This window comes from Xiphophorus hellerii, chromosome 14 (assembly GCF_003331165.1).
Source record: "Xiphophorus hellerii strain 12219 chromosome 14, Xiphophorus_hellerii-4.1, whole genome shotgun sequence".
NCBI classification, from domain to species: domain Eukaryota; kingdom Metazoa; phylum Chordata; class Actinopteri; order Cyprinodontiformes; family Poeciliidae; genus Xiphophorus; species Xiphophorus hellerii.
The window spans coordinates 9,991,592-10,015,376 of NC_045685.1; the positions used below are offsets into that span (position 1 = coordinate 9,991,592).

The window sequence follows — 23,785 nt, forward strand, 5'->3', positions numbered from 1 at the left end:
AAGCACTAAGTCTTAAAAAAATAAATAAAAATAAAATAAAATAATACAAAAATAAAATAATGGAAAATAACATTTTCCATCGAAAGCACAAAATGTTTTCACAACACGACCACGAATCAGAAACCACGTGTTGCTGAAAACAAAACATTTCCCATGTCCTGCTGCTGAATCCTCCCGTCTTCTCTTGTTCCGCCTCGGAGAAAAAACAACGCGCACCAAGTCGATAAAGACCCGATTGATCATTCACGTAGCAACGCGGTGAAAGTTGCGAAACGACTTCCTGTTAAAGGTGAGGGGTGCACATGTTTCTGCTGGCGCTCCTGCTGAAACGGGAGTCGGGTATGGTAGGGTTGAACTAAGTTGGACATTTTTTGGTCGATTTTTTTTTCTCTGTCTCTTTTTTTTTTTTTTTAGCGTACATTATTTTGAAGGTGTGTCTATTCGACCAATGACGCTGCAGCTTCTTCAGGCGTGATTGACGGCGTGGGAGGAGCGCTCTGTCTGTCTGCAATATAAACCCGGCGAGAGAAGCAGGAACAGGACAGACCTTCAAAACTCATCCAGGGGATCGCAAGGCTTAAGGAAACTTTCAAACACTGAAGATTCATCGATTATTCATCAACACTTGTCCCGTGTTTTGGAGCTCACAGTCCACTTTTTTCCCTTTTTGTTTTCACCAGACTTTTAATTCAATCTTCCGAAATGTTTCCAGAGTCAAACAAGGGGTGAGTGATCATTTAAAAAAAAAAAAAGCTTTCCTTATTCTGCTGGACACGTGGGTCCTTACTGGACACGACAGGGGGAGCAAAAAATAGGGTTCAGGAATGTGTGGGCATGATTAGTGGGGGATGGCACAGAGAGACAGACATGCGCTTATGTGTTCAGGGCCAAAGAAATTAGAAGTTTAAAGACATTTAATACATTTAATTTAATCTCCAGTGAAGCCCCATAGAAATAAAAATACTCAAGGTTAGAATTTAGTGGAATATACTAAATTGTTGAAATATTTTTAAGCAGATATTTTATATGTAACATAAATATAAGAAAATTAGGTGTAATGTTTTACCCAGTGGATCTGATGTGAGCAACAACATAAAAGGTCAGAATTTATAAATAGCTTCACTCAGATTAAACCTTCAGCCTGAAGCCGTCCAATTTTCCTTCATTGGTCGACTTTATGCTCATTCCTCGTGCTTTTTTTGTGCCGACCCCATCCAGTTTGAGCTATGAGGACTGCAAGGCCACTGCTGACTGGCTGCTGACGCAGACGGACATGCGCCCCACCGTGGGCATCGTGTGCGGCTCGGGCCTCGGAGGGCTGGCCGATCTGTTAAAGGACCAGGTGGCCTTCAACTACAAGGACATCCCCAACTTCCCTCAGAGCACCGGTGAGTCGGGTCACATGAAACCCCCACAGACAGGCCACCGACCGCCATGTGCTGCTCGATTATTTACGGGCCGGTTGTGGTTTCTCCTCAGTGCACGGACATGCGGGAAGGCTGGTGTTCGGCACCATGAAGGGGAAACCCTGTGTCTGCATGCAGGGCCGCTTCCACCTCTACGAAGGCTATCCGATCCAGAAGGTAAGCTTGTCCTGCTCCGACTTGGATTTCTTGTAGAATCTGGATTAAAAAGCATCCAAGCCAACTTTAAACAGAGGTTTGTGGTTTGGTTTTTTTCCAGATCACTCTGCCTATGCGCATTTTCAAGCTGCTTGGCGTCCAGACGGTGGTAATCACCAACGCAGCCGGAGGCCTGAACCAAGACTTTAAGGTGGGCGACATCATGATCATCAAAGACCACATCAACATGCCGGGGTTCGCCGGCAACAATCCACTGGTTGGACCCAATGATGAAAGGTAAACAACTCTCCTACATCTACTGACTCGCCACTGGATGGTTTGCAGACTGTTGTTGCTCACCAGTGCACCTTTTTTTTTTTTTTCTCCTCCCTTCGCAGGTTTGGTGTGCGGTTCCCCTGCATGTCTGACGCCTATGACCGAGACCTGCAGCAGCTGGCCATGGAAGTAGGACAGGAGCTGGGGTACGGAGACTTCTTGAAGGAGGGAGTGTACTGCGTGCTGGGTGGCCCGTCATTCGAGACGATCGCAGAGTGCCGAATGCTCCACTTGCTGGGCGTTGATGCGGTTGGTGAGTAGATATTTGTGAATGATAATGATGGTTATAGGGCACCAATAAAGGTGACTAACTCCAACGATCACCTGAGCGGCACGTTTAGAAGAACTAAGGGCCCTCTACTCGCGACAAACCCTTCAATTTGGGAATTCTCAGGACTTCCTTGGGAGTTTTATTGGGGTCGTATCTGCAGAGCTTGATAAACTTCAGTTGTGCTGGCATTTATTAAAGCAAGGTTGCTGATAGTTGAGCTGCATAAAAAGATACCATCTCAAAGTAGCCGATAAGTGTAATCACACTTCCCAATTTCCAGGAAGGAAGGGCAATTTTAGAGAGGCGTATAGTTTCAACTTAACCTTTTGAAAGCTTCCAGACAGATTACAATCGCCTTATGGTTCCCAACCAATAAGATCACTTTTAATCATCATCATTAGGTATGAGCACCGTCCACGAGGTGATCGTCGCCCGCCACTGCGGCATGCGCGTCTTCGCCCTGTCTTTGATCACCAACCTGGCGGTGACGGACTATGACAGCGAGGAGAAGGCCAACCACGAGGAAGTCCTTCAGGCGGGCAAACAGCGAGCGGAACAGATGGAGCGGCTAGTTTCCTCCGTGGTGAACCGGATTGAGCCCAACAACAATTACATCTGAACGGGGAACACCTGAGGACATTTAAACCTGGCTGAGGTTGTAGGTCGTCATGCCAAGGAGAATACTTCCTGCCCTAAAGTAGACTCCTTTTTTTTTTTTTTTTTTGTGGGATTTTGTGTAAATATGACATGAACATGTGTCTCTGAGCCTACAGGACATACATTCCCCTAAAGGGTGGCTCGATAATAAGTCACTTCTCAGTTCTGTTTTGTATTTTTTTTAAAAAGGCATATTTGTTCTAACTTATGTGATCATCTTGTAAAATAACTACAATTTAACTTAACGATTATAAATTTTCTGTACGGATCTTAATATTTTTTTTTTGGGTTGAAACGTGTATATTGTACCAGGTATTTTACTGCTTGTTTTGTTTTTTCTTTCTTTTAACGACTGTTGCTACTAAAAGTGCTATTTATTAAAATGTTCAGCTTGTGTATGCGGGTAGTTGGGGTATGGATGGTGGCTGCATTTGTCCCTTCTTTCTGGTAAAGATCTGTGAAGTAGAAGGAAAGCAAATGCCCTAAAAAAAACATTTTTTAAAACCCTGTTTTTACTAAATTACCTGTTTTATAGTTTTAACGATCCCTTTGAAATAAATGTTAACTGAAGAATGTTTGTAATTTATGCTTTTTTTTTTTTAAATTCAACTTTTAATTAGCCCGTGTTTGGTTTTTTTGTCTCATCTATTCTTAAAAATGTAAAAGACAAGAGAACCCGGCTTTCAAGCAAGGCAAACAAAACAAGCTTTCATGTTGCTAATGTATGCAAAAGGAGCTATACTTAAAAAGTTTAAAACTTGAACTGCGACAAACAAGGCTGTATGCAGACAGTTCGTCTTGCTGTCTCTCATAGCCAACAGGATGATGATTGAGGTTAAACTCTCCCAATCTCTTTGTTAGAGAAATCCTGCAAAAAGTGGAATATCAGCTTCCATAACTTAAAGCCCAAGATAACATCCATGGGAGTGATCCAAGTAAAAAAACAAACACACTTGTGGGTTGATGTCAAAAGAATGAATTTCAGTAAAAGCAGCTCATGCCTGCTGTTAAATGTTGCTGTCCAACGGTATTTTATTGAAGCAAAGGGTTCAGGCTGGTTCAGGCTCTAACGATCGCTAGGTTCAATCCTCTGGCTCCTTCTATTTAATATTTACATTCTCCCGCTAGCTCAGATAACAAATAATAGTTACCATAGCGATGCAGATGCACAGCTTTATGTTGCAATGTCCGCAGGTGACAATGAACCCCATTCAAACGCTGAACGGATGCTTGGAAAATAAAAATAAAAATAAAAACTAGCGTGTGGATGTTTTTCCAGCTGAACAAACAAAACTGAAGTAATTAGTTTTGGATCGAAAGAGGAATGATCTAGAGTCAACCCACAGCTTCAGTTATTACGGCCAGAAACTAGAGATCAAAACCGACATTTGGATGTGGTGATGGAGTCAAACCTGAACATTCAGAGACACATAAAGACAGTTACAAAGTCGGCCTTCTAGCATGTGAATTACATTTCCAGGATTAAAGGACTAGATGTAGAGAAACAAATCCACGTGTTCACATTCAGCCAAACTGACTTAAAAAAAAAAAAAAATCAGCTGATCCAAACGCTGCTGCTCACATTCTACTAAAACTAGGAAAATAGGGACGTCGCCTCTGTCCTACTGACCTCACTGTCGCACAAAGAATAAACTTTAAAATCACTTCTGTTAGTTTGCAAATAACTGAAAGCACCAAAATACATTAATAATTTATCACATAAAACTTTAAGACCACTCAGGCCTGTGCATGTCGTCTACAGAATCTGAATCACACATGGAGAAGCAGAATTCAGTTTTATGCAAAACTAACCTGGAACAAACATCCAGAAAACTGAAAAAAATAAATAAATACAGAAACTTTGAGTTTCAGTACCTCCTGTTCAGAGATGCATTTGATTACTAACTGGACCATCATTAGCTTTAGTCTGGATTGCAACTTTTTATTTTATTTATTTTACCACTGCAATGTAATATTTTGGTGACAAACTTTTATCATGTAAAGTACTATGAATTGCTATTTTGCTAAAATGACCTGTATAAATAAAGTTGATGACAGATGAACTTGACTGGCACTGCAACAGATTTAAAGACCTTTCTTTTTCATAATTGTGATCTCCGTTTCAAACTTTAAGAAAACAAAACACTTCAGTGATGGTGAATTCAAAGGCTCATTTTTATTTGTAAAGTGTGTGTAGAGAGTTGACAGAAAGCACCGACGTAAACCACAATATTGCATGATGGATGGGTTCAAAGTGACCCGGAGGAAAATCACCCCGTGTAAACTTTACACAACATTGCATAAGCATTATGCTGCAAAAGTCAGAGCGTCAGCAATGATGCAAAAATAAAGGGGTTGGTTTGAACGATTTAAAGACGCAGGTCACAAATTGCCGTTCTTCCATTTACAAAATGTTTTTTTAAATGGCAAACATGTTTTTGTTTTTTTTTACCCCCATATGATATACTGTATATATTGAATAAGGCTTAATGTTGTAACATGATCTCAAAATCTTGCTCCCATCGTAGTAGTAATAAAAAAAACAAAAACATTCTTAAAAGCAGATCATTTTTACATTTGACACTTCATGCACACATTATCCATCCGCTTTGCAAAAATGTTCAAGTTCACCTCACACTTCATGATGAAATACGTTGACATAATCCCTTTGCCAGAGTATAAAAATCCAGCTGTTACAAAAAGGTTAAAGGTCGCCCCACCCCCCAGGATATTGCAGAACAGTCCAAAATGCCATGCATAACAATGAGCATGTATACAATAAAAGCTAAACAGGACCGGATATATTGAAGTCAAAACATTCTCTGTGATACAGTGCGAAAACCACCAGACCTCAGTACTGCTGCAGGAAAGCTGATAAGAGAGTAGAGGAAGTATGGCACAAGAACTCAACACTGACAAGCCAGGCCATTAGCACTGCTACAAACATCCAAAATATAATATTGCATATATTTGTTCAGGTTAAATGCTGGGTATGATTTTTAGATGCTTGCTCTCATTTTCTGTTGCTTGCATCAACGGACTGAGGTGTTGCAAAGCAAAGTTTAACACAGACTCTTCTCTCAGCTGGTCCAGATTTTTATCATTCACTATTAAATATACTTGAACTGCAACTAAGAGGGTGGAAAACTAAGAGTTTTGCAGCTTTATACCCAGGTCTTAAGTATTGTAAAAAAATATTTTAGGAAAATGAAAAAAAGGTTTCAGTACTTTTAAACGTTCATAACGGTTTAGAACTTAGTAGTACGCCGTTACCGTTCAGACATTACAAGTATCTTGCAAGAAACAGAGAAGTGATTATGCTTTGGTGAAAAATAAAAACATTTCCCACACCCCCCAAGTTAACAAGATTTCCAAGCTAACCAGAGTAAAAATAATGCCAACAGGACGTGTGCCAAGTTAAAACAACTCCAATCTGAAGAATGTCGACCATTTATATGAACACTAAGTCTTTATCGTTGTTTGTGTGAGATAATCACATGCATGTCTGAAGGTCTGGCAAAACTGTAAACATGCTTTACTTTGCAAAAAGTATTTCAAATAGTTCATTTTGACTGCACACCAACACTGCCTTTGTGGTAAAAGCTCATCTAAAGAAGGTTTGTAATAGCGCTCAGATGAAATGCTTTAAAAGTTTAGACCAAGAATTTAAATCTTTGGTCTTAGCCCCTCTCTAGCTACCTGTCAGCGCTAAAACTGAGTTTTCTCAAAGATGCCAAGGGAATTATCTACCGTATGTAAAACATTTATATTTATTTAATTGTACCCTGTTCTGGATTATCTGAACTGTTCATTTCAGTCAGAAGTGACTGAGGAATTGCAGAGCTGTGATCAACTGGCTGGAAGCGCTAATTAGCTAAATGGCTAACCAACGTGTATCAAAAACTGGGCCGTGGCCCACGTAAAAAAACAACAACAAAAAACAGATTTTATGGGATTAGTATGAGAGAAAGATATCAACCAATAATTGCTAACATTTAAAATTTGAGGTTTTAGAGCAATGTTTGCACTATTGAATTTCAAGGAATTGCAGCAGAAGCGTTAATATTTCTGAATCAGAGAAGGCGAGGAAGAGAGAAAATACTTTATAAAGTTTCCAAATGGCCACGAGTTGCACAGGTGGTCATTTCAAACTAAAGCAAATGACTGCAGCATCCTCGTCTTAGTGAAAGAAAACACCATGATGTGTGGTGATAAAAATTAAAGATTTTGTGAATTTTAAAAAAATGCTACAAAAGCACAACCCTGTGTCCACCCACTTAGACACAACCAACAATTTTTTTCAATGTCTATGTAGTTTATCAGCATTACTTAAGGGTAAAAAAGCAAAACAAAAACATTAGCACCCAGAGTGACCAAGGCTACAACAAGAGAGCTCCGTTCATTAGGCAACATGCAACAAATAAAGAATTGGCACATTTCCGATACAGGCACTGGAATCACAAAGTGTGTCTGTTTTAGCAACACAAGGCCTCAGCAGAGAGCATCCTGGAGGAGAAGAGAGCGGTGAAGGCACTGGTAAAAATGTAAAAAAAATAAAAAATAAAACCATCTGGGAATAATGGGCCTGGAGTTGCAGTGGGATGTGGTTCATGGACTCCACTCATCTCTAGGCAAACATGGTCAGAGAAATCCACTGTGGACCGAGGAGAGCAGGAAATGAATGCAACACAGGTATACAGTTTGTTTGTAGGATGAATTAAAATGCCATTCAGAGTTTAGGCTCTACCTGAAAGAAGTTGAGGGATATTTGACCGTCTCCATCCGTGTCCATGTTTTTAAATGTTTCTGTTGAGACAAAAGCGTAGAAAACCGTTTGCATCTTACATTTTCTGTTAAAAACAGACTAAAACCAGAGCAGATTTTCCTCCTGGGTAGTTTTCTTTCAAAAGAGAGATGGGATACAACCAATATTAGGTTTTTCTTTGGGTCACTAAAGGGGTAAAATAAAAGCATCTCACTGAACATCGTCTCCAGCCGGACCAAACAGGTGACAAAGTTGTCAAAGTCGATGGACATGTCTTCCTCTGTGTACCGCAGGATGATCAGCTGGAACAGATGGTTGTTCAGCTTGAAGCCTAGTGAGGAGGACAAAACCGTCCTAAAGGGTTAAAATGCTTCTCAGCTCAAGAGTTGATCTTTTTCTTCCCCTTTATCAGTTTTAGACAGAAAAGTACCTGCAGATTCAAGTGCCATCCGCATCTCATAGGAGTTCATGGTGCCCGATTTGTCCAAATCAAACTGTCTGAATATAGTCTGATGAGGTAGAAGTACACAGAGACAGAGGAAGAAAAGAAAAGACAGCAGTTAGACATAAAACCATTCAATTTTATTAAAAAGGGTTGTCGATATACACATTTAATACTTTGAGAAAAAATGGGAACGTTTGTGCTAGAAATTGGTCGTTAGTGCTTCAGCAAACCCTGAATCTGGGACAAGTGTTGAAAAGTCTTTTGACGTTCCTCTTAATTTGTCATGTTTCCTTAAATCTCAGAGTATTTAATTGGGCTTTTACATGACAGACCTATAAAAAGTACAGCATAATTGTGACCAGGGAAGGAAAGCTTTACTCAGAGAATTAGCCAAGTCACCACTGTAACTATGGGATCCAAAACCCAGGATGGATTATACATCGAGACAACATCTATTAGTCTTGTACTCCAAAATTTAAAAAAATTTTTTTACTAATAAGATGAAAGTCATTGTCAGGGGTGAAGGACTAAGATTTGAAAAATTCAACTTTCACCAAAACACGATTTCAAAATGTCTTGTGGCAGAAACCTAACTGGCTGAGCCAAACGTTTTATGTTTTTTTTATGTTTTGAAAACCATTTTTTCCTTTTCATCCTGCTTCACATGCATGTGTCATGTTTCTGATGATACATCAGATTAATAATTAAAAATAAATTCTAGTTTGTGGGTAAATACTTTAGCATGGAATTGGATCCATAGCAGTGGTCAGTTATGGTGTTCCTAACCACCTAGTCTGGATTAGGGATTTAAATTCAGGTTGTTTGGAGCTCAGTGGCCGAGGCTTTAGCGCTGAATCTCACCAGGTATCGTTTGATCTTTTCCCAGAGAACGTGGAACTCTGTCAGGCCCAGCTTCCCGCTCCCGTCCGCCTGAGTTACAAAGTTCAGGAACATTCGACATTTTAAAAAACATGGAAAGTAAATGAAAGATCCAGGCAGCTCAATCAGAAGAGGGAAAAACTCTGGTCCACATTTCATCTCGTTCTCAAGGATACGTCCATGAGGTTTATCATACTGCGGCAAGCTTCTTTAGAGAAGCCATCCGTCTTCAGGTCCTTGTCTGGTGGTAGAAGAAAAGCAAATTTATTGGTGAACAAACCGTATAGCGATATTAGAGAAATGACAAGACAGATTTAAATAAAACAAAAAAGATTGAGTAGTTTTCTCAAATGACTAACGTTTGCCAATGATCCTGTTCAGTATAGTCTGAAGCTCAGTCATGCTGATCTCCATGTCCTGTTGGGCCGAACAAAATTCAGCTGAATTAATTACGACTTTGCCAGTTCAACACAGTTACTGGGTTTTATAGGGTGCCTACATTGCCTGCCAGCTGCCTGAAGAGATTCTTGAAGCTTGCGTCAATCTGGCTCTCATCAACTTTAGTCTGAAACGCAACAGACACGTTAATGACATTTTCTTAATGTAAATTTAGTTTGTAGTTTAATTGCATCAGTCGCCTCCTCTCACCTCTGGTGGAATATCTGCAACCACTTTGTCATCCAGCTCCCTGACAGCCAGAAGAGAAAATAGGTTATGTCCTTTTGGTTTTTGCAAGACGTTATTCAGTAGACAGCAACAGATGCAAAACGTGACAATGAAACCAAAGAATTTCAGAAACGAACAATAATGAGTAAACTATTCTCAGTATTGGATCATGGTAGAATCTTCCTCTTATCAAGATATCCAGTAAGTTGGTTTTTAGGTAAGATCTTTATGCTTTTGTTATTGGAAACCGGTAAATATATCAAATATTGAAATTAGTATTTAATAAAAAAAAAAAAAAAAGCTTAATGTTGATGACAGGAATACCAGAAACAGTTGGGACAGGAGCAGAAAGGAACTACAAAAGAAAGTGACTGAAAATATTTTGTCAGTCAAAAAAAATAAATAAATAAATAAAAAATTTTCTTAAGTATTTTCCCCTCAAATATTTCAGTATTTTTTTTATAAAATTGATTTTATAAAACTGGAATAAAACTGCTTCTGTTTTGGTCACAGCCGAAACGCCTGTTGATGCAAAACCGACACGAACCAAGTATTGTAATAAAAACACTTTGAGTTGCTATATCTTTTTTGAAACAAGTGTGATAATTATGGCTACAAATGAACCGCACACACTGCTGAGTAAAATAATCTACAAACCACAGACTGGAAATTTTGCTAAATGCAGCTAACAAAATTTAACTATTGCATCTATTGTATGCAGTGCTTCACTGCATTGTTTACTTTCTTTTTTACATAACTGTAAATAATAAGGGGTCAACATTTTGTATTTTGTCTTCAGATGATCTTACTCTTCTTGGTGCACGATGATTCCAATTTAAATTAATGTATGTTTTTCTATATAGACATTAAAGAGTGTTTTTGGAAACCCTTGATTAACATTTCGCTCTGCATGAGCTCAACTATAAAAAATAAAAACATAATAATTATCACAATGTTGGCATCATTTCTTCACAACCTGTAGCGTCACTCACTCAGAGCCGGCAGGTTTCTCGGAGAAGACTCTCAGGACAAAGTCGCCCTCATTGTTTGGCTCAAAGGTGGAGGGGACGATGATGTACTCCCCGACGGGCAACTTCAGGCGTGAGCTGACCTCCCTCAGGTTGATGAACTGCTCCGAGCGAGCGCTGGAGGCGTGAGTGAGGAAGAAGTCTCGCTTCAGGTGGACCCCCGAGCTCCCCACGAACTAAGAGACACGTTCAGAGGCGGCAAAGCATTTTCTTATGGCCGTCATTTAAAAATGCACGCAGAGACTGCGAGAAGTTTCATATCTGACGTTTCACTTCTAGGTTGAAATCTGGCCTCAACACTAATAATCATTGGAGAAAAATAAATATGTAGACTAGTACCTCTTTTGGAACCTGTGAAAAGAGACAGAAGACAAAGTAAGATTATTCAAATGAAGACAGAAAGTAAAATGAAATTGATATCTGTACAGAGCGCTGCTGACCTCATATAGAGCAAACCCGATGGTCTCCATGTCTTTGCCCTCTTGTCTTTTCTTCCTGCGGTCCTTTTGCATGAGCGCAACCAAAAAGCTGCAGTCCGATTTGCCGGGGGCGTCGGGGTGCTGCAGCATGATCTTATACTGAGGATTCAGCCAAAACGTCGCTGCAGGCGAGAGGGCAAAATGTCAGCCTTCCACGAGAACTGCAGGTCAATACTCATGATGATTTATTCATGTGTAAAATCTTAAATGAGAATTCAGATGTTTATTTCTAAAATCAGGAGAAAAATATGGTAAGAACAACAAAAAAAAAAGCATGAATTGAATTCCCAAAAATATTTTGGAAAGAGAGCACTGTGACATTGATTATTGTTTAAATAAGAGTCACTTGTCCACATTCCTTCCAGACAACAGTCCAAATATTCCCCACATCCCTCTACAACAGCTTCTTTTCAACAAAATAACAAAGTTTACACAAATAAAAGAACCATTTAGCATTTTCCATTAATCAAGTTTGACACCATGAGACTCTTGACATGGGACGTGGGAGATTTTTTTGGATGAACGTTTTGTTTCCCGAAATGTGGCAACAAAATCAAGTTACAATCTCTGGGCCCAGTTCCATGTCATCTCTTCCAGTCGTCTCCATCCTCGTCGGTCAGTACCTGGGTAGTTCCTGCAGCCTCCAGCGGTGCTGCCTCTCCTCCACTCGCCCCCGAAGAGCGACGTGCTCCACTTCTTCATCCGGCCGTCCTGCAGGGCGTCCGCCGTCAGGTTGCAGATCTCCAGACGGGTGAACTCCCGCAGGAAGTCAGTGAAGGACATCCTGGAAGACGGAAATAAGTCTGGCTCAAATGACCTTGTCCAAAGGTGGGACGTTGTTTTAGCGCAGGTGTAAACGTTGAAATAATTTATGAGGCTGGGTCTCTATTCTGTTCGACTCACCAGAACTCTCCGTCTTCACTGCAGTTCTGAAGCCGACTTCTGGCGGAGCTATCCACGGAGTCCCATTCTCTGGAGCTAAAGAGTTTATAAAGAACGGAGAATAAATAGACGGCACTGCTTAGTTTTCTACTTAAGATCCATCTCAGATATTATATATAAACCATTAAGTTTTTTAAATTTAGTTCCCAGAAGTCACTTCCTCTTAGGAAAGTGGGAAAGACAAGAAAACACTTATGTGTGTTGATTTTCAAGAGACAAAATGCTACTCAGTAGAGCTGGGAAATGAATCAACAACAATATGCATCATTATTGACTCGAGATCAATATCGATAGAAAACACATCTGATGGAATAATCAATTTCTTTGAAATTTGATCCAGAACTGCGTAGTATTCTGGGGGATGTAGGCAGAGAGGTAAGGTCTTAGCCACTCAGATTGTCACAACCAGCAAAACAAGGCGGGTGGCATCAACTAACTAACTCGCTCGCCCTTTGGTTACCTAGCAACAATTGTTGAATAACGTGCGCCGCAGCAGATTTTAAGCAGTTTGTAACCGCTTAAAATCAAAATGCTGCGGAGTGAAGGGAGAAAATCAGCACAACAGATCGACGGGAAACTGGATAATTATCGATATCGATTGATATTGATGATTACCAATAACATTTCTAACTCCTGTACTACTCAGCTAACCTTTTCGATATCTACAAGCAATAAATAACTAAATGTGCCAAACATAAATTTATCCCAGTATACACTCCTGGAAATATTTGAACTGGTTCAGCCTCTAAATAAAAATAAACATCAACATCAATTTACCCGACTAAGAAAGAAGCGATTTCTTTAATATTGACATTAATTTCCCATCTGCATCCCCCCCAACCATGCAGATTTATCAGATTGGGAGCAAGATTTGTAAATCTCAACCGAGGAAAAAAAAGCTTTACACCACAAAAGTACAAAGCAGTAAAAACAAACCCGTCTATGGAAGACCTTACTTGTCACTCCAGGCCCCGGTCCATTCCACCTCCCCCCAGGGGTTCCTGATGCGGACCAGCTTGGTCGGGTTTCCTCTGTACACCACCTTCAGGCAAAGACATCGCTCGTGTTTATTTTTAGAGTTGCCACAGGTAGAGTACATACACCTAAAACGAACAGCTGCATTCAAGCCACAAAACCTTCATAAACAGGAAGCGACCCGTTTGCATCACAACCCGAAGTCTGCTGCTCTGTGCGTGCTACACGAAGCAATCCCTGATGCTGCAGAACAAACATCTGTTGCACAGCGAGTTCAGAACCCAGAGCTCAGATTGCACTTTGTTTTTAATAAATGACTAAAGGCCAAGATTTCAAATTAGTTAATGAGGTCAATTAAACTCCCAATAAGCCAGACTTTACAGTATGTGGCTCAAAACTCCGCTGGATGTCCCGGATTAGTTTCAGAACAGACTCCAGTTTATATGTTCATCCATGGTCTTAATTAGCACTTTTTTAAAGAATAATTTTTATTTACAGGCTTCACACTTCATTTTATTTCTTATTCCTGTTGCTTTATTTAGTTTGGATATTTAAAATGTCCTCCGGCGTTAAACGTTCATTAGAATTTAAAATTTGTTGACCTTTGAGAATGTTTTCTTACATTTCTACTATTATGTTATTTGAAAATGGTCTCAAAACAACAATATTATCGTTTAGCGCAATAACTTCTGGGACAATTTATCGTCCAGCGACATTTGTTATTGTGACAGATCCCTGATCCCGACCCCCACATCCTCCAGCTCACCTCGTTCACAGCAGTCAGAGAGTAGGCGTGGCCCTTCACCAGCTTCTTGAATGTGACGGCCTCCATGTCTACTGAGCTGGTGATCTGTGAAAGAGACAATGCAACGCATGGATTGTGAATAAATGTCACTGAGATGGTTTATTTGTCTCTGTCGACACATTATCTAGAGCGGGGAAATCTCATAATGCTTGGTCAAGCTACGACTCAGCAGTGCATGTGATGTCTTGTGAGACGCAGACACAAGCTCAGATTTATTATTGTGGCGACTAAAAAATAAAAAAAAATCAATAACTACAGCAGGCGTTTTCTGGAGCTCTCGTTTCTGAACTATTCACACCTGCAAACGTCTGCTGTGATGCAACTGCAGCATCGCAACAGTGCAAAAGAACATTCTGATAATCAATGATTCACCATTTCATCATGTTTGGAGAAAGGTCCAACGTTTTTTTTCACCTGTCAGACTGCTGGTTCGTCATACCCAAACTAAAGTATCGGAAGGCAAATTTACCAGACAGAACGTCCTTCGCTGCAGAGTTCAGTGCTCCCTGTCTGCAAATAAAGGTTCTGATCAAAAGCCTTTGACTCACTGGATTCCTGGCAGCTTCGGTTGTGTAAGCGTGTCTGCCCTCTAGTGGCTTCAACTAAAATCTGCTTCCCACCCCAAACACTTGCAATATCATAATATAGGTTATAAGAAGATATTTAGACTATGAGGTCATAATTCTGTACGTTTTTTAAAACATTTTTAAAGGGAACTTGCACTGAGGAAAAGTGAAAAATGAATCTCTTGGGTTTTTGTTTGTTTTCTTTATCTCTCTACGCATATAAACACACAAGACACCATATCAAGCTCTGATTCATATTTATTCAGCCTAAATAAAGTAAAAAGTTTTAAAAAATCAGGGGATTAATTTTTTACTTTCCCTCAATGTGTGTCCTCTTAAAAAAATTAAAATAAAAAAGTACATAATTTATGATTTTCATATCTACTTTGTCATCCCAGAGTCATAAAAACTTATGGCGGGCCAGATTTGGCCCCCAGCTCTCGAGTTTGACACAAACGTGTTAGAAGACGGTTTGAGAAAACAGACTCAATCCCTTTCAGAATCTGTGATAAAACTACATTATCTTGAATCTGAGCCCAAGTCAACGATCAGTACTGACGTCGATAGAGCAGCCGAGCAGGGATCCTCTCTCGACGGCTCGGCTGATGATGCTGAAGAGGTCCGGCGGGGCGTTCTTCAGCTCAAACATCTCCGTCACGCCTCCGGTGAAGTCCTCAAAGCCCTCTGATGTGCTGCCGCCTGACAGAGCCTCGTAACAGCCGTTCAGCCTGCGGACCAGAGCAGTTCTGGTGCATGAATTGGGTCTCCAAGGAAAAGAGTGGCGGTAACAGTAGAAACACTTCACGCTGCGTTATTTATGTTAAAGTTTAAATAAAACTACAGTTGCAGTTTTTGCTGCTGCAGTCTCATGTTCACATTGCACTAATATGAGAACTTGTGTAAACTTGGCGGCCATGTGTTTATATGAACAATACTGCATCTCAGTGGTACAGCTGAGAGCACAGCTGTCAAATGAAGCAGCTGCAGCTCTTGGTCATTGAACTCCTTTAGAAAGAGCCAAGTGTCTCATCAAACATTTTACCATCTGGACCATGTTTGGTCAACAGGCAGTTCCCAGACCTGAGATATTCAAGGAGGAGGTTGAAACTGTAGCCAGAAGAGAAAATAAATTTTTTAATCATGCTTCAAATTCCTGATAAGACAATCCGTTTGGCTGAAGGCTACTGAAGAAATCCAAATTTAAATACAACATGCTTCACTTTAAAAAAACTAATTCTTAAATATATCAAATTTAACCACACACACAAAAACGAATCATCAACCAAGCAGCCTGTGATGCTAATTAAAAGGACCAATCATGACCAATTTATTATGCTGGACAACCACTAGGTGTCATACTAGAGCAGTTTTAAAGCTGCTGTCAGTTTGCAAATACTAAACAACAAAGTCTGCTCTTTTTTTTCTCCTTAAAGACTTATGAACCATAAAATTGCTTAGATTAAAATAAAACATATTTAAATTATCTTACTTCTTTAAAAAAAAGTAGATTGCAACTTTAAAAAATAGGGCATTGTTCTAATAATCATAGTTTAGCAATTATTCTCAAAAGTTTGTACTAGCACAAAGATTAGCTGCTAGCCAGTTTATTTGGTAGAGATTTTCAATTGCTTGTCAATACAAATAACGACCTATTAATTCCAAGATATATGCATTTAAATATGTTTTTTGGACTAGAGGTCCAAAAAGAGAAAATTCTGCATGGTTTAGGACTTTCCTTGTTGACACCTGACGTAAAAGACTGTGTAATTAACAGGTTCCTGCAGTACCTGATGGATTGCAGGGGAGGCAACACAATCGTTTCAATCACGTGTGTTAGAGCAGAGTCACATTCAAAACATGCAAGAAGCTCAGCCCTGAGGACAAGAGTTGGGGAGGAGGCACTAGCATCAGCACTATGCTGTTGCTCTGGATATTTCAGAATGTACTGATCTACTGGGATTTCTCAGTAAAACAAAGTCTTGGATTTACATAGAATAGACTTGAAGTGAGAAAATATCCAGTCAGAATTTGTTGTGTGGGTGAAAATTAGTTTTTGATGTCAAATGTCAGAGGAGAGTGGCTTAAGAAAGCTGTCTATAACTAAAGCAACCTGTTACAATAAAGGTATGCTGAATAACATCTCTGAACGCATGATACATTGAACCTTAAAGTAGATGAGCTACAGCAGCAGAAGACCACAGTGGGTACAACAAGAAACTACGATTCACACAGCTAAACATTGCCTCGTCCGATGAGTCTCCATTTCAGTAGCAACATTTAGAGAGTAGAGAGAATTGGATCCAAATCCATCAAAATCTCAGTGAAATGTTTCCAACACCTTGTTGAATCAATGCCATGAAAGCTTCTCTTGTAGGTAACAGGAGACCCAACCCAGTACTAGCAAGCTGTACCTGATAAGTAAGTGTATAAAAAAGAAAAGGGAATAATGTATGATTGTGCATCAGCATGTGGATTTGTCAGCTTTGTTCTTACTTGGCGTAGGCCTTTTCCAGCAGAGCGCTCCAGAATTCAGTCCCCTCTGCGGAGTGGACAAACAGTAACTTCCCATTCTTCGCAGGGAGACGGTCATCAATCACCACATCCACCCACTCTCCAAACTGCCAGAACTGCATTACAAGAGAGGAAGCAGAGAGCTCTAGAAAACACAGCGCTGCAGAAAGATTTTACGTTCTTTTAAAAGGAGTCTGGACTGTTTGTACAGATTCTCATTCAAACATCTGCACAGTTCCAGAACATTGCAACAATAACGTGCAGGTTTTCCTTTAATACTTCTGCTGAATCTGTAGAAAGCTTACTTAGAGTGAGTACTTCACAAAGTCAGTCTACTAAGCCAAATTAGCAACATAAATGTTTCGCATTTTTGTGTGTAGAAAGGTTTTAAAAAACAAAAATGATTACAGTTTTTGATACAAAGCATTAATAATACAAAAACAGAAAGAATATTCTGGTTTAACTCAAGTTAAAGAAAACAACATTGCTCACTCTGTTCACAAACGAGATGACTAATGTTTACTAGGAACCGTTAGAACTTTTCGTAGTATGTGTGTAACAGCAATCATTTTACAAATCAAACAGGTTTCTGTGCTGCATGTAAAATGCCAAAGAGGAGGGCAGAGTCAATTTCTCTGAAATAGTTTGCCTAGAGGCTGATGTGTTTAGACGACTGATCCTGTTTTCCAGGAAAACAAACAGGCATTGGTTTTGTTTTCACCTCTTTTTAATTAAAGCATTACAGGTAGATGCAAATAGGCTCACTTCTGAGAAAAGACACCTAATTGAATGACTGGTGTCCAGCAGGGGTCAGTATGATGCAGACCCAAACATTCTGCTTGAATGTATTTGTTGTTGTGACATAGTGAAATTAAAATTATCCTCACAAAGGGAGTAATCATAGAGGTTAAATTATTTGTTTCAGATTTATTGCAGAAACACAGAAGCATAAAAGCGATGTCTGGAATTTCACCAGTTCACACACACTTCTCTTCAGCTGCTGGGTAGATTAGCATGTGGATGCAAATCAGAAATGAAGCCTGCAAGACTGTCTCACCGTAGTGTAAATCACCACAGACTCGATAAGGAGCTACAAAAACCAACTCACAAAAAAAAAAAAAAACTAAAAAATCCTATCCAAGTCTGATTAGAATCCTGCTGGTCATTATACACCAACATGTATCCAAATGAAGGCAAGTAAAAACAAAACTACTAAGAAAAAAAAGCCCCAACAAACATGAGAAATGAGAAATTTATCCATCTAAAAAGCTAAAAACACAACAGCTTGATATAGGAATAAAGAAGTGTTTCCAGCAAAAACTGCATTTCAGTAAACCCAAATTTTGTCTCCTGTGATTTTGGCAGCTTGGGAGTTTTTTCTGACAAGATTTTCCTGTTAACACTAATCTACACCTCTACAAACTCCCAACAGCACATACATCCTCCTTTGTAGCAGCTAGCTGCAGTAAAAGGTTAGGCTGGTGTCAGACATGTTACTTTCTTGCCATATATGACCAAGCATCGAAAAACATCTTACATGGACATAAAGAAATTAACCGTGCTTTGTTCTGTCGCATTAGTCAGCCATGCATGTCATTTTTGATGTGCCGCCGTCATATTACGAGGAATGGTGCAAAAATGAAATGTTCAGCAACAACTGGAGAGAGCAAGCTACTTCTGCTGTCAGAACAAATTCGCCTTTTATTTAAAATTTTTTCCAAATTAAAAAAAATATTAAGGGAGAATCTGGGTATGAAAGTTCAATGCAATGAGTGTCCCAACTGGCCAAAAAAACAAAACAAAAAAAACCTATTTTCTGAATTCATAAGACAGCAAAGAAGCCAAAGTCACTTCAAGCATTCGTCATGCAGAGGTGTGTCATTTATCAGTGCGGTCACCTACACACCTCAGAATAAGATGAAGTAAAGTCAGCCCTGCCTGTGTTGACATCTGAACTGCATACGTTTATAATGGAAGCATTTCCAGGAAAAAAAAAACTCCGTTTATTGTTTAGACCAATGGAAGAGACAAAGAAAACAGGAAGGAGGTTGGGGAACCGTCTTTTTAGCTTAACCACAGAGCTAATGAGTGCGCACCAGCATCACGTTGCATCCAGGAGCATTTAGCCCACTTTTGTTGGTCAGCATCTGTTTTTAATGTGCAGCAGAAACTTTCCACAACATGCATGCAAAGCTGAGATCAGTTCTGGGAATAACTGTGCCACAATGCGGCCCACTGCAGTTTCAGACTGGAACAGCCAAGTGTGAACGCCACCCATAAACACGCTGTGAGAAAAAAAAAAAAAACGAACTCTAACCAGATCAGTGTCGTGACTTGCAGGAAGTTTAGAATCTGAACTATTCAACAATGGGCGTTCCCGTGCAAAAAGCGCATTGCTACAAATATCTTAAAGGATTCTGCTCCAGTTTATTTTTGTTTCTGACCGAGACTCCCCTTGTTTCTGATTTTTTTCTCTCCCCCTTTCTGCCTTCTCACTGAAAAAAACAGATTACAACTCCCTGCAGCTTGGACTCGTAACGTTTTGGGATGACTCATTTAGTTCAGGGTAATTTATCCGCAGGCTTAAGGGATCCAAACTTACACAAAAAGGAAAATCCAAGACAGATCTGACAGCGCACAAATGCAGAAGAAAACAAAGACCTGGTAACAAATACAGCAGAAGTCCAAAGAAAGGATTATGGAAGTAGAGCAGGTTTTACGAAACATGAAGCTTTTTTTTTTGCATTTGTATGGTGTTCAGCTTTCAGCTTTTGTACGGTGTTTAGATTTAGCGCAACATGCATTTGCAGGACATTTTGAGCAAGCTGGAGCATTATTCCCCCTCACTTTAGTAAAGCAACAATGAATACACGAGCAAGTTTCTGCAGTGCACCACTGTCTGGTCCCGGAGGTGTAAAATAGCAGCTGTGAGCCACTTCGTGATGATTTTTATTGATCTTTCCCGCACACCCGGGAAAAGAGAAAATCACCTTTTTCTGACCGTTAAAAGCTACATTTAAAACTTACTTTGAAGTGTTAAGGACCACAGTCCGCCTTGTTTTATACGTTTGTCTGCACCGTGTGGGCTTACGTAGGGAATGTGCAGAGACAGCTGGGTTGTTTGTCTACTCGTTTCTGCTCCGACGGTTTTCATGACTGAACGGGCTGATAGAAGGGATCCCTGATGGATCTCTGTTTTATTTCGCGTTCGACATAATCTCTGACTGTGCATGCTATATGCGACTGATGAGTGAGTGTGTCGTCTCTCCATCGGGATGGCTCTGTTCCCCTCAGCTGGCAAAACGCCCACCGGATCAAAAGTCTAATTATCTTGAAAGGGCTCAGTGGCCCAGCGAGCTGAGATGATGGAGTTATTACAAAAGATACAACCAGATTTTCTCTGTCTCATTTCTTCTTTTTTTTGTGAAGAGAAAGACTTTTAGAGAACATGTCTAAAGAGGCAGAAGATTGTAGATTCTTCAAAGTGTAAAATAAACCTCTTTTGGTCCTACAGGGACAAATGGCCGGAGAAACAAATTCAGAAATAAAGACATAAGAGACACAACTTTGTCTGAAGCAGGTTGAAAACGGATCAAAATAACGACTGAAGTAGCCCTGTTGCTAAGTTTGGACGGTTCCAGGTGTGGCCGTATTTACTGTGCATTGCATTTGTATTGATGCACCTGTAAATATTACAAGTCTTTTTCTATGTTACATGATTTTTTTTTTTAATTTTGGTTTACAATAGTTCTTAAAAAGGAATAACTTCAAAATCGGAAGCTACAACTTCTAACTTAAAGTCAAAACTCAACTATTTTAAAGAGGAAAAAATACATTGAACATAATGTAGCTGCATAAGTGTGTACACCCTCTTTAAGCTGGGGATCTAATTTTATTCAGAATTAACCTTCACACTCTAATGTAAAGTAGGCCTCAACAGACACATTATGTCATTTGATTAATCCCACATAAAGTAATAGTTTGTTCCAGCAGACTCTTCCTGTCATTTACTTAATCTTAGTAAAACATCAGAGACGCCTTCCAAATCAGTGGGATCACATTGGCAAAAGGCATTAGGTAGGAGAAGGGTAAAATATATATATTTTCCAGGCATTACCAACACCATGGAACACTGTTCAGACAGTCATAATCAAGTAGAGATTATCTGGCGCAGCAGAGACATTAGCAAGAACTGAACAAACCTCCAAAACTGAAGGAAAGGTGACAAAAACTGGTTAAGTGGATGAAGTGAAGGCCTACAGCAACATTTGATGAGCTGCAGAAATTTTCAACAAGTGCTGGCTGTGTAGTATATGAGATAATCTTTAGTATTCTTTGTATGTTGTGGCTGTGGACTAAGCTGGCAAGATGGCTAAACCAAGTTAAATGTTGCAAAAAGACATTTGAAGTCTCCCAAAAGAGCAAGATCAACTTTTTGGCCATAATTCTAAAAGGTATTTTTGGATGCGCGTCAGCCAAACGTTGGCGTAATGTACAGGACATGCAGTTACGGTGAGAAACCTCTTTCTAAAGCTGCAGTTTGTGTCAGTTTTTCATTTCACAATAAAGCAATCATTCTGCATCTGCTTTGCTCTCAGTTAGCGCCTTAGAATCACTTCAACTTTGATGCAAAATCATCATAAAGTACAAAGTGCAAACCCACAGTTTAAGTCTGGTTAATCTTTATTTATCTTGGAGTTTGTAAACTGTAGCTTTCATTTGTGACTTTGACTCTTAAACACAAAACTGACAATAAAAGTGTTGTGTTTTTTAAAGAGTCAAATTTGCAGTACTTCTAAGCACTTTTAGCACAAAAGTGAAGTAAAGCAACCAGATATTTGTTACTTAATGACGCTTCTCTATTTGCAAAACAACTCCTTTAATGCAGGCTGTGGTTACAATCATTAGTTATAAAACATGCAAATAATAATAAACTACAAGCTTATTCAAATAATCTGTCAGACAAAGAAGGGCACCAGTCATATCTTACATATGGAAACGGAGTAAACCTCTGCTATAATAAAACTCCATGTTGGACTGACCATGTGCTAGCTTCCTGTTAGCTTTCTGAAGATAAGACCTTTTAAACCAAGCCCAGATCTGTGTCAGTGCTACGGATGCCTTCTTGTTGCAGTTTACATGTAATTGTTGTTGCACACAATAAAGCAAAGTTCAGCTGATAAGCTGCAGTCACCTCCCAACGGCTGCATCCATGCGTAACCGCAGAACAGATTCGTTAATTATGTTGCAAAGCAGCATGACCGGGTCAGAGAGAGAAGGAAGGATCAGCTTGAAAGATCCTGCAGAAGTGCACCACATAAAAAAAAAAAAACATCTTTCAACATTTAACAGTTTCTATTATTTATGAAACAGCAATTTAATTACAGGTGGCAATTATCACTGTCTGACTGCCTGGGTGTGGAAGAGAGAGGCTGCTTATCTTCAGTGATTTGGAAAGTAAAAATAGGAGGCAGAGACATAAAAGCTGCGCTTTGAACTCTTAGATCTGTCAAAAAAAGAGCAAAAAAATAAATAAAAGTTGGTTGACAGGATCAGATCGCACTCTGAGAACAAATCGGAAATGTGCTTTTATGGTTTTTCTTTCACAGATTAAACCACATCTTATGATTACACATCCTAAAAAATAATAAAATAAAAAAAAAACTGTATCTTTGTCCACGTCTTGTTACAATTGTTCGCTACACTAACTTGTTTTTCAGTAAGGCTTGCTGAAACACCATTTCAAATTTATATTTTTCACAGATCTCAGACAGGTGTTAGTGATTTTACAAACTTTTAATCAAACACCTACTGTTTGTATTAATAACTAATCTCCCACTCCCACTGCAAAAACATCTATTAAAATGTATTTTTCATCCTTAAGATTTGCTCAGAGTTCATTCGACTTCGCCCAGAGTTGTTGATTTAGAAATTAAGTTTTAAATCCTATTGAGAGACTAGGTGCGTTCTGGTTTCTTATTCCCTGCTTCGTCATTTTGTTTTGTTTATTTTGGCCATGTACTGTTGTTCATATCTGTGCTTGAGATGTGTTTTTTAGTCAAAGACCCCATAATCGCCCAGTTAGGCATTAAATGTAAAAGAACTGAAACCGAGTGAAAACCTTTATTTAAAATATACCTTTCAGGGTCAATTTTGAGGTTTAGATTTCAACGATCTGATCTACACACTGTAATTCTGTAGAAACAACAGGAGTGTCCTCAGTGGTTTAATTAATCAAAGTTGCTAAAAGACTCAATCAGAGTTGCGTCTTTTTCTGAGCAGGTAGAGGTTAATGGAAAGATTTGCCCACCGTGTTCAATCAAATAAAAAAAAAAACTGAGGTAAATGAAGATGCTCTAAAGGAGTCTTCACACGAGGATTAACGCTATCCTCCGTGATTGAATGAAGAAAATAGATTTTAATATCAAAGCTAACATGTAGCCGCTGCTCTGTAGTAGTTGCTCAATGGTTTTCTTCCACTGCAGCCTTCCTGACAGTCGTAACCTCTCTGCTACGGCCACCAGAATCATCACCTCTGTGCTTGAATGGTTCCAAACGTTCTGTTGAATTCCTCTCATTCATTCATGTGGGACGTTTCTGAACAATTACCGATTTCAATCTTGCTGCAGAGGAGGAGGAGGAGGAGGAAATCCCACCAGCACTTCAATGATCTTGGCAACACGAGAGCAGAGCAACACACACCTCTAACCATGATTCTCACAATTCATGCTGCAGCTGGTGTGAAAATATACAGTAAACCTTGAAAAGCTATGTACAGGCCTAGTTGTTGTAATACACAGAGCACACAAGACACCATTACCCTGCCACCACTAAGACAGATCTCCATAAACTCCCAAGAGATGCTTTGCACATGCTAAAATAAGTCTGGGAACTGCCA

General features: G+C 39.5%; 2 protein-coding genes across 2 annotated transcripts in view; one reads left to right on the forward strand and one right to left on the reverse strand.

The window, feature by feature from the left end:
• The first annotated feature begins 255 nt into the window (after positions 1 to 255).
• On the forward strand, positions 256 to 3,222 carry pnp5a (purine nucleoside phosphorylase 5a). Its single transcript, XM_032584354.1, has 6 exons — positions 256 to 725; positions 1,219 to 1,388; positions 1,480 to 1,583; positions 1,684 to 1,859; positions 1,961 to 2,151; positions 2,571 to 3,222. The coding sequence occupies exons 1-6, from the start codon at positions 703 to 705 to the stop codon at positions 2,786 to 2,788; spliced, it is 882 nt and encodes a 293-aa protein (XP_032440245.1). The 5' UTR covers positions 256 to 702; the 3' UTR covers positions 2,789 to 3,222.
• A 1,755-nt stretch (positions 3,223 to 4,977) lies between these two features.
• Positions 4,978 to 23,785, reverse strand: part of capn1 (calpain 1) — a 32,830-nt gene continuing 14,022 nt past the window's right edge. The window contains exons 5-22 of the mRNA XM_032584353.1: positions 16,870 to 17,003; positions 14,936 to 15,104; positions 13,772 to 13,855; positions 12,987 to 13,072; positions 11,992 to 12,066; positions 11,712 to 11,872; positions 11,050 to 11,210; positions 10,949 to 10,960; positions 10,574 to 10,785; positions 9,564 to 9,603; positions 9,415 to 9,480; positions 9,275 to 9,332; positions 9,092 to 9,156; positions 8,898 to 8,966; positions 8,022 to 8,100; positions 7,806 to 7,922; positions 7,574 to 7,632; positions 4,978 to 7,480 (exon numbers count right to left, since the gene is read on the reverse strand). Coding sequence (XP_032440244.1) covers positions 7,454 to 7,480; positions 7,574 to 7,632; positions 7,806 to 7,922; positions 8,022 to 8,100; positions 8,898 to 8,966; positions 9,092 to 9,156; positions 9,275 to 9,332; positions 9,415 to 9,480; positions 9,564 to 9,603; positions 10,574 to 10,785; positions 10,949 to 10,960; positions 11,050 to 11,210; positions 11,712 to 11,872; positions 11,992 to 12,066; positions 12,987 to 13,072; positions 13,772 to 13,855; positions 14,936 to 15,104; positions 16,870 to 17,003 — 1,674 coding nt within the window. The 3' untranslated portion in view covers positions 4,978 to 7,453. The remainder of the gene's footprint in view (positions 7,481 to 7,573; positions 7,633 to 7,805; positions 7,923 to 8,021; positions 8,101 to 8,897; positions 8,967 to 9,091; positions 9,157 to 9,274; positions 9,333 to 9,414; positions 9,481 to 9,563; positions 9,604 to 10,573; positions 10,786 to 10,948; positions 10,961 to 11,049; positions 11,211 to 11,711; positions 11,873 to 11,991; positions 12,067 to 12,986; positions 13,073 to 13,771; positions 13,856 to 14,935; positions 15,105 to 16,869; positions 17,004 to 23,785) is intronic.

Coding starts and splice junctions, on each gene's coding strand:
- pnp5a (XM_032584354.1), top strand. CDS start 703: ATGTTTCCAGAGTCAAACAAGGG. Junction 1,389..1,479: donor CAACTTCCCTCAGAGCACCG/GTGAGTCGGGTC, acceptor GTTTCTCCTCAG/TGCACGGACATGCGGGAAGG. Junction 1,584..1,683: donor AAGGCTATCCGATCCAGAAG/GTAAGCTTGTCC, acceptor GTTTTTTTCCAG/ATCACTCTGCCTATGCGCAT.